This window comes from Clytia hemisphaerica, unplaced genomic scaffold (assembly GCF_902728285.1).
Source record: "Clytia hemisphaerica strain Z4C2 unplaced genomic scaffold, Clytia hemisphaerica genome assembly, whole genome shotgun sequence".
NCBI classification, from domain to species: Eukaryota; Metazoa; Cnidaria; class Hydrozoa; order Leptothecata; family Clytiidae; genus Clytia; species Clytia hemisphaerica.
This window is the reverse complement of record NW_027104297.1, coordinates 2,842,818-2,858,042: the sequence shown is the minus strand read 5'-3', so window position 1 is coordinate 2,858,042 and position 15,225 is coordinate 2,842,818. Positions and strand designations below refer to the sequence as shown.

The following is a 15,225-nucleotide window of genomic DNA, read 5'->3' as shown; positions in this document are numbered from 1 at the left end:
CATTAAAAAGTAATAAAAGAAAGCTATTAAAAATGAAAAGAGGCATTCTCACGGGATATGTGAATGTCTCTTTTCTATTAAAATCTATGTTACACCATTTCTAAAAAGAATTAAACGAGCAGAGTCGAGTTGGTCATTAAGACGTGGTCTCTTAAGGGCAATTAATGCGGCTTCCAGATTTTTTCTTAATCGCGTATTCGTGGGAGCGTTTAAGATTATTTTCCATAAGAATTCGTGGTCAGGGTGGTTTTTGAGATGCTTTGCAGGTTCAGAGTTGTGCTCAAAGTTATTATGTTCTGACCACCTGGTTTCAACATTACGTTGGAATGAACAATTACCACCGAAATATACGATTTACAATCGAGACCCAACCAACTAAGTTTCTGGACACTGATATAACAATGATAAATGGCCAAGTTATAACATCTGTACACAGGAAACAGAACAAGCATCCCACACACTGGTCTTCTAAGGTACCTAAAAGGTATAAACGTAATACGATCACTGGTGACCTAAATCGATCATATAGAATCAGTAACAATTATAATAAAGAAAAGGAAATTATCAGAGAAAAGTTTAGAGAAGCAGGTTACCCAATTTGATTCACCGAAAGCGTCATCAAAGATTTTGAAACGAAATTAACTGATGATTGTATCATACCTGATTTCCTTTTCAAAGAAAAACGCAAATTCATACTCATTGAGGTTCCATTTTCAGATACCAATGAACAACTTGCAAAACGATTCATTGAAAAATTGAAGTTTTTTACCGACGACAAAATTGATTTTGCTATAAAATGGGCAACAAAGAAAGTAAAACAGTTATTTAACTCGAAGGATAAAAATCCACACCCAGCGTGTAAAATTTACGAAGGCACGTGTTCTTGTGGATTGAATTATATCGGCGAAACCCAACGTAATGTTGAAACCAGGTGGTCAGAACATAATAACTTTAAGCACAACTCTGAACCTGCAAAGCATCTCAAAAACCACCCTGACCAGGAATTCTTATGGAAAATAATCTTAAACGCTCCCACGAATACGCGATTAAGAAAAAAATAGCACTGATGATGGAAAGACCGAAAAGCTTTTGCTAATTTTAAATGTTGTTGTTTTTTATATTTTTACTTTATAAGAGTTCTTAAAAATTAAACAACAATTGTTCTTAAATTGGTCTTATTTTTTAGTGATTTTAAGCCTCGTTGTTCTTGTGAAATTGTTTCATCAAGGCTCGATGTAAAGTAGATCTCTACTTCTTGTTTTTCCCATGCAGTTCAAATTCTAGGCGAAATTTTCGACTTTAAGTCGTCTTGTTTGAAATTATATTCGAGCTAGCATCAAAAGTCACATATAGGTACTTTTATCACTTAAGTTGTCTTTTTTTGGGCTAAAGCTATCAATCATGCTTTTGTTATCAACTTATCGTACAAATATAAATTGGTCTTATTGTAATTGGTCAAGCTCCAATGAACAAAAATCTCTCGAGAGTCAGCAAGCGATGGACTCAACCAAACCAAATCAAAATGATTCCGTTATATCGAACAAATATTGAAGAAATCTTCAATGACAAAAATAGCAACCATGAATTATCATTTTGATATCAATTATCATCCAGTCAGTCATCTTCTAAAGGGTTTTTCCTCTCTTTGACTTTTATCTCGTAAATATTGCAACTGCACAAAATAAACATGAACTAGCACAATTTATATTCAGCAGGACCATTTTATATTATTCTCCATCAATCACAATCTGTGCGTACAGTCATAATGCTATGTATATTTTGGTTTTATGTTGCTTCTTTGTAGTGCACGTTCACCTATCAAAGCACTGCTGATTCAGCCAGTCAGTAGTTAAAAACCACCCAGCAAGCTCCTTCACCTGAAGACAGAAGAGATGAAAATAATTATAGTTAGAGTAAAATAGAATAAACAAATGCCTAATAGAATTGTTTTCATCACTGGCATCACTTTTACGCTTCTTATTTGAAGAATTTCTCATTGATACTGAAATGTGATAAGTTTATTAAGTGCATTAACTTTGTCTGAGGTGTTATCGAAAGCATACACAATGTTTAGTGGTAGCTGTTGAAAATCATTGATATAGTCTGCGAGTACTAAAGTTTGTTCGTTTCTAATGTATTTGTGCCGCGGTTCATATCGAGGTTTGTTGATTTTTAGGATACAAAAAGGAGAATCGTGGTCTGAGATTTCGTCACATAAAACAACATCGCTCGCTATAAGTTTGGTGTCGATGTTTGTGACAACATGGTCGATTAGAGTTTTAGAATTTCGTGTTGGTTGGGCTATAAGTTGTTTGAGATTGAGCGTCCCCAGTGCTGTCAGTATTTTTGTCAGGTGTTCTTTCCTCCAGCCCCACTCCGTGTTGGATACAGCCCCTATGATCCTTTGTTTGCTCTTGATCTTTTCTGTCACGAAGTCTACATGTGGTTCAAAGTGTTAAATTAAATATTTCTGTCTAGTATGACACCGAGTAGTCTGGGATTTCTTATTTTTTTTGATGACGGTGTTATTGACAATGATGTCGGGTAACCAATTCGCTTCTTTTACCCAAGTACTGAAGAACGATGTTTCGCTCTTGCCTGCGTTTAAAGGGATTTTCCATTTCTTTGACCATTCCACGACTACGTTAACGGTCGCTTGAGCGATGGATTGAGCTTCTTCCTTCGTGTCAGCTCTCGCTAAGGCTGAGACATCATCTGCAAACATTGCGTTTAGGGTTTCTTGCGGTAATATTTTTGCAAGTTCATCATATAAAAGAGGAAGAGGATTGGAGAGAGGAGCGATCCTTGTGGTAAGCCTTGCCTTATCGTTCTTCTTTGGCTCGTCGTTCCATTAAATGCTACACTGGCTTGGTGGTTTTCGAGGAATCTGTAAAGCCGTGTGACATATTTGCTGGGTATACCTTGCTCCAATAGAGTTGTGAGAAAGCGTTCTCTCCAGACTGTGTCATAAGCTTTGCTGAAGTCCAGTAACACCAGTACTGAGCGTTGCATCGGTTTGTTGTTAAATTCGTCATGGATTGCTTGTATGGCTCGGTTGATTTGGTCATCGCATCCCCTTCCTTTGCGGAAGCCAGCTTGTTGATGGTTGAACAGGTTGTTGGTTTCTGCCAGGTGATAAAGTCTTTCCTCGATCATTCTTTAGAATAGGTTCGAGATGTATGAGGTTAGGCCTATTGGTCTGAGTGATCCTAGTTCGCTTGCTGGTTTGTTAGCCTTCAGAAGTGGGGGAATTAGTCGCTAATCTCCATACTTGTGGGACAGTCGACTGGAGAAAGGAGATGTTATGGATGTCAAGAAGTTCTTGTTGTGCTTTCTGGCCCAGTTCTCGTAGGAAGGTTGGGGGAATATCATCCAGTCCTGGGGCGCCTTTCCTCTTCATATTTGAGCTTGCTTTGCGGAGTTCTGCTAGTTTGAATACACAGCTTTATTCATTATCAAACGTTGCGGCCTCCAGGCTTCTTTTCAGATTTCTGTTTAATGTACGTTAGTCTTTTGAGAAGGTACTCTTGTCTCCCGAATAGAAGTCCCCCCGCTAATTGTTAAGAGAAAAAAAATCCATCCACCCCGCTCTTATTAAGACCCCCCCCCGCTAATTAAATTCGAATAATTCAATATTTTATTACAGTGTAGATAGACCTTAAACTTGTTAAAAAGTTCCTTTTTGTTAGTATTGGTTCTTATTTTGCGTGTTTATTTGCTAAAGTTTCTTTTTGTTGTTGAAATTGATATCAGTTAAACAAAATTCTGTCTTCAAATTAACCCCCCCTCTTATTCCATCCCCTCCGCCTATTACAATTTAGAAAATCTTCCTACCCCCTGCTTATTCGGACCCCCCGTCTATTCGGGAGACAAGAGTATGTCTGCTTACACCGGCGTAGTGATGGATGAATACGTCCGCTTTCTTATTGTTTGATGTGATTATCCGTCCTTTATGTTTCATCGCCTCGTTTGGATAGTTGCTTTCAGGGGAACCTTTCAGGGATTTTACCAGCCTCCAAATTTTGCTCTCATCATCGTCTGCCATAGCTGATTCTAGGAGTTCCTGCCAACTGTCTTCTCGAGCTTTCTTTATCGACTCTGCAGCTTCTCTACCCGCGTCTAGCCATGCCTGTCTTTGGTTTTTGACGTCTTTCCTGAGTCTATTTCTTTTTCTCAGGGATTTCCTGACAGTTGGGGTCATGTAGACTTTTGCTGTTTTGCGAGGTTTTGTTTTCCCCACCAGTGACCTCGCTTTTTCGATGAGTAGGTTGGTGAATCTTGATGTTCTTTTCAGTAGGTTTCCGTTTTCGAAGTTTGTGACTGCCACTTATACTGCGTTTCTGAATAATGACCAATCTGCACCGTTTCTTTTCCATCTGCTTTTCATTCCTCTCACAGCTTGTTGTGTTATCTTGTCGTTTACAGTAATTGTGATGGGAAAGTGGTCTGACAAACCAATTTGATCACCGACTTTCCACTTGCATTTGTTCTCCCACTTCTTCCCCACTAGTGATATATCCGGGGTGCTTTCGTTTCCTGTGCTAGGGTTCACTCTTGTTGGTGTGCCGTCATTAATTATTGATAGGCCGTTTTCGTAGGCCCATGATTCGATGTCTCCACTTCTGGTGTCTGGGGGTTGGATTAGATCACATAGGATGGAGTGACCGTTTAGGTCTCTAGTAATGATGGATTCTTCGGATGTTTGAATATTGTCTGGTTTGAAATCAATGGTCTGACCTGTACTATTGATTGGAGGCACGTATACGTTTGTGATAGTTATCCAATTCTTCTTTTTGAGTTACACTTTAAATGTGGCTCACTCTGTTGCGTCAGCTGAGCTTTTTTGACCACAATCGAAGATGATCGTATCTTTTACATATGATATCAAGCCTCCTCCTTTCGTGCCCTGTCTATCAGCTCGTTGTGTTGGTTTATAGCCAGGAATTTTGGGTGTGTTTGTGTTTCTTTGAAATTTGGTTTCTTGAATGTTACATATGTCGATGTCTTCTTCAGCAAGTCTTTTCTTGAGTTCGTGTGCCTTAGTGCTGAGACCGTCTGCATTCCATTGGAGGATCTTCAGTGAATTTCTGGTGTTGCCTCTCACATTCTCTGATATGGGGGTTCCTGTCAATCCTGGGGTTAGGTGGTCTCTTTCCTTCTTTTGTTCGCATTTGTGGCAAGTCCATTCTGCTCCCTGTGACAAAGTTGCTTCAACAGCGTCTCTTGAGAGTTTGGAGCATTTCGTTTGTTTGTGGGAGTAGTTCTCGCAGGTCGAACATTTGAGGAGGGTACTACTTGTTGTTTTACGGATCAGTTTTCCGCAGTTGATACAGCTTAGATTCGGTTGTATTCGATCTGTCTGCTGCTGTGATTGGGTTGATTGTGGTTGAATTTCTGGTGTTTGTTGGACGTTATCATTTAGAGGTGTGTCGTGGATTTTGCATTTCCACGCCTTGATAGACTTCCATCTGCTCAGCTTGCTACACTTCTTTATGGTATGACAGACTTGATTGCAGTTTGGTGTGGAGCATTTCAGTGAGGTAGCTCTCACTCGTTTCCCGCAAGCATCGCATGTGGTAGATTGTTGGGTGGTGCCATTGGTTGGAGTGCTTGGTTGTACTTGTTGGACTTGTTGTGCTGTCGAGTTTGAATTATGTTCGTTGCAGCTCCAGTCCGGTTTGTTCTTGAGCCATCTGCCGATGCCGCTACACTTTTCGCTCGAGTGACACAATTCTTCACAGTCGTCTGTTGAGCATCTCAAGGTGTTTTTTAGGTGGTTGGATCTGATTCCTTTCTGGCATTTGTTGCAGTGTGGACCAGAATTTGATTCAATATCTCCGGCTAGGAGTGGCAGATCAACGTCTGTTGAGGGTGTCGGTAGGTGAGAAGGGTCATAAGTACCGACATGTCTATGACCCTTAGCGAAAAAACGAATTTGAGGGTGTGTGGGAAGAGTCGGTGACTGCTGTAGGCTCGTCTTCCGCCGATCCCGATTTGATAAGTGGCCTCGTCCCCTTTCGGGTAAACAAGTTCTCCCGCCATCTTGCGATAACTTCGGTAAGGAGCCACTTGTTGAACTTGAACGTTGTTGTTGTTGTTGTAAATGTAAAGTAAATCAAAACATAAAAATTAAAACGTTTGTCGGACAACAACACAACAGCATTCAAAGGCCGATAAAAAGCATAAGAAAAAATTAGTTCGCCTCTTTCTTCCAATAAAAACATTCAAGTCGTCGTTCTTGTTAAAACCCCGTTAAAACGTGTGTACGTCATTTTACATGTTTAAATTCGAAAAGTTATGACAAGGGTTTAAAAGTGTCGTACGGTTTTTCAGAATTGCAGAAATCGACCCTTTTTTCTTCGGAATTTCTGAAATCAGGCAAAATTCTTTCAGTATTTCGGAATTCTGAAATTGTTTCAATATCGGAAATCCATTAATTTTTGCTTCGAAATTTCGGTATTATAAAGTTTTTATCCCCTTTTTTCGGAATTTATACATGAAAAATCCAAAATTAGTCAAAACGGGGAAAAAAACCCAAAAAATCAGTATCGGAATTGCAAATATTTTTTTACGGAATTTCGGAAATTTTAGCAAAATTTTCGGTATTTATAAACGGTAAAGAATATAATTCGGTAAAGAACCTCGAATGGAAGGAAAAATCTAAATTAAGTAAGCTTCATTTACCCTCCATTTTCATTTCCATGGTTTGATTTAACTGTAAAAGATTTGGGGCCATTGTATAAAATATCATTCTTTTATCTTCGAATGGCGAATCGACGTAGAAAGGTTATTTAGTAACTACGTAGATAATTTACCTCGTAAGCACGCTGTAAGGATGTAATGCCTCAAACGTATTCATAACGTAACTTTTTTAATTACCACAGTATATTTGATTCATTTGTTTTTCAGTTTTTAGAATTTGAATTAATTAGCGGTTTTGTGCTCGTTAAAAAGATAGTCCGGAGTGGAATATTATAAAAAAAAAATTAAAAAATGGAAAAACGAAAATGAAAAATGAAGAAGAAGAAAATCAACTTCCTCGATAATTATGCTATTGTTATCATTTTCAAACGAGTGACTCTTTGATCTTAGAACATCATTAATGTGAAGAAAAAAAATTATTCCATCAAAAGATATAGTCTAAAGTTCATCAATGATTGACTTCAAAAATCATCAAAAAACAACAAAAAAGAGCCGTTAACCGAAAAAGAGAAAAAGGGAAATTCGGGATAAATTTCTCGAGGTCAATTTTGAAAGTTTGTGAAATTTCCCGAGTGCAACGAGGGAAATTTAAAATATTTCACAATTTGACCGAGAGTAATTTATCCAGGATTTCACGGAAACAAGCATGGGATTCTGGGTTGGGATTGAAGTTCTAACAATTCTGAAAGACGTCAATTTAAAGGCCGGCGCAAATGAATCCAACATTCAATCCAACATTTCCAATTCATTGTTGGACGAAATGTTGGACGAAAAGTCACGTGGAAAAATTCGAAAAGTTGTATGAAAAGTCATTTGCGCAAAAACGTCAAACATTTTCATCCAACATGATTACGCAAATGCATCCAACATTGAAACCAACATAAAAGTGACGTCAATCTCATTAAAAAATGTTGGGTGAAAAGTTTGACCGCGATCAAACTTCATCCAACATGATTTCCAAAAACTTCATCTTTTGGGAATTGGATGAGCGATTTTTGATAAAAAAACGCAATTAAAATATTTCCAAAAACCATTTAATCGGGGAAGGAGAGTGTACAATAATATCATTACTCCGGACATAGCTAGAACATGAGAAATCAGCAAAAATCAGGTACTTGTATATCCAATCAGAGGAATGTAAAGAGATGGAAAAACAGCTTTTCTGATTACTCAAAGTTCAATGATCACTTCTATTGAAAATTCTATTGTAAAAACGTTGATTAGGTCATTAAATGAAAGTCCAGAAAAGCCATACAAATCGGACGGTTTCTACATGATTTGACGATAAAAATGAAAATTTGTTTTTCCTTTTTTGCCGATTACTAGTTCAATTTTTAAGAATAAGGAACAATATTTTTACCAATGTATAACAAAAGAAATTCTTAACGCAATGATATTAAATTGGTTCTTGTAAAACTGTCAGAAGTCGAGTAAAATCAAGATGAAGTTATAATTTTCTCGAGCTCTAGCTTTCCATATTATGGTGCGGTCATGATGCGGTTATATCAGTAGAATCGCTAGGAAATTCTGGGCAAGAAAATATAGGTACCTTTTCGTATAAGAGAGGTGTACCCAAAATATAAGCCCTAAAAGTTTGCGCATAATCAGGCTTGAAACAAAAGAATTTTGTCACAACACGCTAATTATGCAGATTTTTTATAGCGACAACAAAAGAAACCTATTTACTCGACATAAACTCCCTTAAGCAGGCAAAATTCCAAGCACTTTGGTTACTGGCCGTTTTTTGACTTAAAAATTGAGTTTTGGCCTTCGGAGTAACCAAAGTTATAGGTGGTCAATACGCGCCACAGGCACTAAAAATTTATTAAACTCCCTCTAAGCCACTTATGAAGGGTTTATTTTCAAGGATTAATATTATATTGTATTAGCGTAAATAAAAAGAAATGTACTTAATTGAATTTATTTTCAATCATAGAGCTGCATAGAGAAAATACATTTTGAATTTGCTCACTATCATCATCTTTTTGACATTTTTTGACACAAAATAAATATCCTCCAAATATTGACTTTTAAAACTCAATTTAAAATTGAGTATTTTGGCCGTATAACGGATCCAATGTATAATAAATTCTTGCTGGAATGGCGAATCGACGTAGAAAGGTTATTTAGTAACTACGTAGATAATTTACCTCGTAAGCACGTTGTAAGGATGTAATGCCTCAAACGTATTCATAACGTAACTTTTTTAAATTTCGTCAACGTTGTCTGTATATTTACTTATTTGATTTATTTGCTTAATCTCTTCCCTCTTTTTACCACTTTTACGTTGAGCCGACGTGTGGCAAAGAACGAAATAACTAACTAACGCACTAACTATGTAAGAAGATAGTCTTATGATTTGAAAATATACTAATATGCACGCAATTTCTACTTTCCTTTTGCTGAAAATTGACTTTCGGAGAGGCAGTTTTAGCCAATCTGGAGGGTATAAAGTCTAAAAATATTCCTGGCCCGTCGGCCCCAACCATGGTGGGGCCTCCTTAGATATTAAACATATAGGGCCCCCCTAAAATATAATTTGTGTCTACGGCACTGAAGCTATATTTTTTATTGAAGGGATATTTTTTAAATATTTTTTCGCATTTATGACGTTCTAAGATTGAATGAAGAGTTTCTGATACGAAAATGAAGATCATAGCATTATTCTACATTATTCTTTAATAAGAACTACGTTGTTTTTAAGACTACTTTGATGTGAAAGTGGAAGAAAATCCTTCTATTTGATAAAGTTCAATAAAAATTCCACAAATCAGTCAGGGAAATCCCCCAATTGCGGTAGTAATTTCTTACTACAATTGCAGCTTTTCACCCAGTGAAACGCCACTTTTAAATTTTTCATATACCGCAATTGCAGTATATTCAAGAAAGAGAATTCAAGATTCAAGGAGAAAACAGGCAATTTTTGTACATAATTCATCATATCTTTTTAACGCACAGACAAAATATTTTTTCCGTAGATCAGATTCTTTCAATAAAGAAAACGTACGATTTTTTTACAGTCGATGTTTGTTTATCTTTGTCGACCAGCACTATATGTAGCTGTTATAAGCCTTTGTAGGCTAATCACGAATGAAAACTACCTCAATTGCAGTATACCGCAATTGAGGGATTTCCCTGACAGATGAAGGTTATCTTTAAGCCCCCTTTTCTACGTGATTATGATGTGCCCCTGATGTTTTAATCGACGTCGACATATTGTCATAAAGTTGCGTCATGAATATGTAAATGTTAAGTAACTTGTACGTCGTTTCGGGGTCGTGAAGTCATGTCAATAAGACGCCAGTTATATATTCATATTTTTGACGTAAAAACTAGACGTTATATTTACATCGTTTATTTGCGGCATAATTACGACGTTAATGTTACGTCGCTTCCCTGCTGGGAAGGGGTGATTGTCTTTTCTGTAAACAGACCCTATTACTACAACAATTCATGGATATACTCTCTGGTACAGAGTAATGATATCCGGAATGTGGTGTGTTTGGGATCTTTTCAAACTAGAGAAAAGTAGTTTTTATAGATAGCAAAGCAGTTTGAGTTTGCACAGTATTTAACAAACTTTGGACGAGTTATTATTGACTCACTAGACGCAATAGGTGGATAAACTTCATAAAGAATTTAAAACAGTCTTCAAAACCTACAGTGTACAGAAGATATTGTTGGATAATTTTGCAGCATAAAGTATAAAGTCGAAGATTAAAATGAATGCGACCATGAAATTTTGTTGCTCTGGATTATTGGTATTTTCAATTCTAACGTTACAGATCAATGCTACCAAACACGATGTTTATCGCTTGGTTGAAAATACTATTATAATCGAGGAAGATTGCCAGACTGAAAATGGAATTGAATATGACACCTACTTTGAAGTAGAATGCCTTTTGTTGTGCGCTATTTCTAACAGAAACCATGTTCATTTTTCGAATACTACTGGAAAATGCAGTTGTATCGAGAAAGTTTGTGCAACTAACGGGATTGATGGTTTTTGGTATCAAAAGGTAAAAAAAATTAGTTTTTGTGGAGTAAGTTTACTGTCCATTTTTCTTCATTAATACATTATTAAACGCATGTGTCACAGACCCGGTAGGACCCCCTAACCACTGGAAAATTTGGCTAAATTTCATCCCTGAAAAATGCCCTATATTTATTAACCCACTGGAAAATTGACTTTGTTTTCGACCCCATTTAAAATTTTTGACCTGGAAACGATCGAATTTCTATCCTCATTGGGTTTTTGATAGCAATTTTCATCTTCACTGTGGGAAGAAGTTTCATCGGGGCTGTGAGACGGGGGTGTATTATTCATTTTGTAATCTCATGGTTGATTGAATTTCGATTGACGTTTTTACTTACGTTAATTTGTAATTTCCCGCGAACTTGTAATTTCCTTCCTAGGTTTTGTAATTTCCCTCCAAGGTTTTGTATTTTTCCGCAAAAGTGAAATTTTCATTGTTTGGAAATTCATCACCTTTTTCGAATTTCTTACTAACTTCGAAGGCTTAAAAGTAAATGGAATAGTATCCAATTATACTCGATTCACGTTTCTATGACTTTTTTGAGACCTCACTTTCAGATTGATTTCCAGTGTTAAATTGACGTCTTTCAGAATTGTTAGAATTTCAATCCAAACCCAGAATCCCATGCTTGTTTCCATGAAATCCTGGATAAATTACTCTCGGTCAAATTGCGAAATATTTTAAATTTCCCTCGTTGCACTCGGGAAATTTCACAAACTTTCAAAATTGACCTCGGGAAATTTATCCCGAATTTCCCTCATAACCATGAGATTACACTATTACAAAAATGCTGCTCTATTCTTAATAATTTCAGAATTCCTTCAAAATAATACTGTTTCTTTGCAGGAAGCTGACAAATCAAATGAAGAAGAAGACAGTCTATCAACAACAAGAGCCGAAACTACAACAATAAGCAATCAAGTTTTTCCCATGGAAATCCAGCACTATGTATCACAAGGTTCATCAGAAGACGCAACAACGGCAACAACATCTTCAACGACAAGAGCTACTCCAACAACAGTGACTTCAACAAGCCCCACAACATCTTCTCCGACCACCTCCACTACGACAACGACCACTCCTTCTATGACAACGACCACTCCTACTACGACAACGACCACTCCTACTATGACAACGACCACTCCTACTACGACAACGACCACTCCTACTATGACAACGACCACTCCTACTACGACAACGACCACTCCTACTACGACAACGACCACTCCTACTACGACAACGACCACTCCTTCTATGACAACGACCACTCCTACTACGACAACGACCACTCCTACTACGACAACGACCACTCCTACTACGACAACGACCACTCCTTCTATGACAACGACCACTCCTACTACGACAACGACCACTCCTACTACGACAACGACCACTCAAAAAACAACAACCATAACAACGGTAGAATCAACGACCACCCCTTCTACGACAGCGACCACCCTTGAACCAATACCAAACCCTCCACTTGGACTGATGAAGGATAATGCAGCAAGCTCATGTAAACAAATCAAGCACGATCACCCTTTATCGCCAAATGGTCATTACTGGGTCGTTCTTCATGACAATGTTTCAGTATGGTGCGACATGGAAACAGATAATGGTACGTTCTTACCTTCCATTTGCACTAACTTTTTGGTAATTTGAATTTCAGATTTTTTTTAACAACCAATTTTACTTTTTATATATCATTAAGCTGAACTTGGTAACTCGAACTTCTTTTACCCAAATCGCCCTATAATTCATCAAATTAGTTCCCTAATCTCATTTGCTCTCGGCAATTCGAACAAATATGATTTCAAGCTTGCATCAGCAGTACTGGCTGTACTTTTTAAGAGGACGAGAGTTGAGTGTAGCCTTGTAGGTATGATTTTTCTCACCAAAGACGATTTTTAATCGATTTTCCCAGCGGTTCATCTTGGGGTGTAAATAAATGTCAAGTATACTCGTAATTGGAAGCTATTACTCTTGTCTCCCGAATAGACGGGGGAGTCCGAATAAGCAGGGGGGTAGGAAAATGTTCTAAATTCTAATAAGCGGGGGGATGGAATAAGAGGGGGGGGGGTAATTTGAAGATATAATTTTTTTAACTGATATCAATTTCAACAACAAAAAAGCAACTCTTAACAAATAAACACGTAAAATTAGAACCAATACTAACGGAGAGGAAAATTTAAGGTTATTAGTTTAAGGTTATTCTACACTGTAATAAAATATTGAATTACTCGAATTTAATTACAGGGGGGGTCTTAATAAGGGCGGGGGGATGGATTTTTTTTCGATTAACAATTAGCGGGGGGGGGCGTCTATTCGGGAGACAAGAATAGGCTTTGTTGCTTCACAAAAAAATAAATAGAAAGTTAGTCTTTTGATCGAAATTCTTTTAAATGTTCAGGAGGCTGGGTGAAGATTGGGCGTGTGTACATTGAGAATAACGCCTCTTCATACAATTATTATGATATCCTCTCAAATAATATAAAAAAAATCGGGAACGCTGGGTCACAGAATTATCTTTTGGATGGAAAGCTCGACAACTTAACTAATTGGATCGGCTTCAGTGAAATTAGAATGCGTTGTACTGGCTCATCCCCTGATCATTTATTCCATGCGAAAATCATTTCCACCAAAAATGAAAACAGCTTGGCGTTGTTCAACTACTATGTCCATGCTACGCCAAGACCGACCAATTTATGTGACGCCTTTCATTATCTTGCTGATGATACGTCTGAGCTTCGAATGTGGAGTACTGAAGCTTGTGAAAATTTAGAGCATGGCCACACCACGCGAAGGAATCATCGTCTATACAATAATCAATGTTACGATACTATTTGTGTGTCAGTGAAATTTCTCCAGTGCGATACTGAAGATATGAATATTGACGGCACTTGGGAATTCTTCATAAGATAATTTTTGAATGATTTCTGGAAAAACTTTTGCCCCTAATTTTGGACGGAAAATATTCTCATGTATATATTCTTTCTATCACAGTTCAGCGTATGACTGTGTATATCAAAAATGAAAGTCTGTTACAATCGTTTGTGAATTTGAAAACGGAGAATGGAGGAAACGAAAACAATTCTTGAACTTGACAATTTCTTATAGTAAATACATTTGAGAGATGGCCATACTAGAATATTTCATACCTTCATAAGATATTCGTTTACTTGTTACATGCTATTTTATCTCTTCAAGATACAAATCTGTAGACGTAGAAATATATCATGCACCATATGTACTAAAACACGAATCCTATGAAATAGGCTACACGCCTTTTTTATATAAAGAATGGTGGAAATCCATTTCATCATGGATATTCTTAACTTTTTTGAGAAAATCATCCTAAAATTCTTACAGCATTCTTAGGTTAGGATTCTAATTCAGACTAGATTTAACATTTAGTAAATACGCCTCAAGCATAAAATGGCGTTTTTGTGAAAGGAGTCTTACTTGGGGGTAATTGGCAATATGTAATTGAAAATGCTCTAAAAATGGCATTCTTAGCTTGAGTAGCCAAATTCCATGATGGTGATAATCTTAGCATTATTATTAATTTTTTGACCATTTTCATCATGGACATTCTTATAAAAAAAGCGTGTAATATTGGAATATTTTTCCGAGAATCGGAACATCAATCATTTCCCGAAATCACAGGAACATAAATCTTTTTCAAATTGCTAAAATGTAATTAATTACACTCCATATTTAAATCAATCCTATTGAGAGATCATTTCAATAGGGAGAAAATAGCTTTCTCTCTGGTAATCAAATCACGTTGTCCTTGGTTACGAAAGTTTGTTATTCACATTTATAAAAAACAGCATGTAAAAAAAAAGAGTTTTCCAATTTTACTTTAAACCACTATTTATGAAATATTAACAGTAACTGAAGTAACTGGAGTAACTTATTGAGAAGTGAAAATTATGAGAACATTTTTGTGTTGTGAAAACGTGGACATTTTGCTTCAGGGCTTTCGAAAATAGCAAGGGAAATATGCGGTGTGGAGTATTTTTCGGCCAAAGTTTGGTTTCTTTGAAGGTGTTGGTAGCAAATCTTAACTTCGACTTTTCCGTGAATATGTACTTTTGAAGCGTACTAAAAGCTCTGCTTCGGAAAAAAGCTACCTCGTCGGCTCTTTTTACGTCACTTCTTAGCGTTATATTGGCCTTTGACGTTGTTGTAAGCGCCGGCGTAAAAAACATATATAAAAAATATACAAAACGGCGTTAATATTTTTTTTACATTTCTTTTTTGAAAATTTGAATTAGCTCAAGAGGTGTAAAAATTAATGGAGAGGGTTGGGAAGAAGTGAATTTACAAAATAATTTTTTCCTCTATCCCTTCCCATTTGCGTGATATGCGGCTCTAATCGAAACCCGGTCAAAACTAGCTCTGGCCTTAGCTCTGAGGCCGAGGTTAAATTAGGGCCGACTAAAAAAGGGCCATTAAAGTAGGAAGTAAGTTCTTGTTTGAG

The 15,225-nt window shown here is 36.9% G+C and overlaps 1 protein-coding gene across 1 annotated transcript; it reads left to right on the top strand.

Moving 5' to 3' along the window:
* The first annotated feature begins 10,396 nt into the window (after positions 1–10,396).
* LOC136817211 (protein let-653-like) lies at positions 10,397–14,040 on the top strand. Its single transcript, XM_067073551.1, has 3 exons — positions 10,397–10,721; positions 11,586–12,357; positions 13,150–14,040. Exons 1-3 carry the CDS (start codon positions 10,425–10,427, stop codon positions 13,659–13,661), a joined length of 1,581 nt encoding a protein of 526 aa, XP_066929652.1. The 5' UTR covers positions 10,397–10,424; the 3' UTR covers positions 13,662–14,040.
* The last annotated feature ends 1,185 nt before the right edge of the window (positions 14,041–15,225 follow it).

Excerpts from the sequence above, each read along its gene's own strand:
- LOC136817211 (XM_067073551.1), top strand. The coding sequence starts at position 10,425 with ATGAATGCGACCATGAAATTTTGTTGCTCTGGATTATTGGTATTTTCA. Across the intron at positions 10,722-11,585 it reads ATGGTTTTTGGTATCAAAAG|GAAGCTGACAAATCAAATGA; the intron begins GTAAAAAAAATT and ends GTTTCTTTGCAG. Across the intron at positions 12,358-13,149 it reads CGACATGGAAACAGATAATG|GAGGCTGGGTGAAGATTGGG; the intron begins GTACGTTCTTAC and ends TTAAATGTTCAG.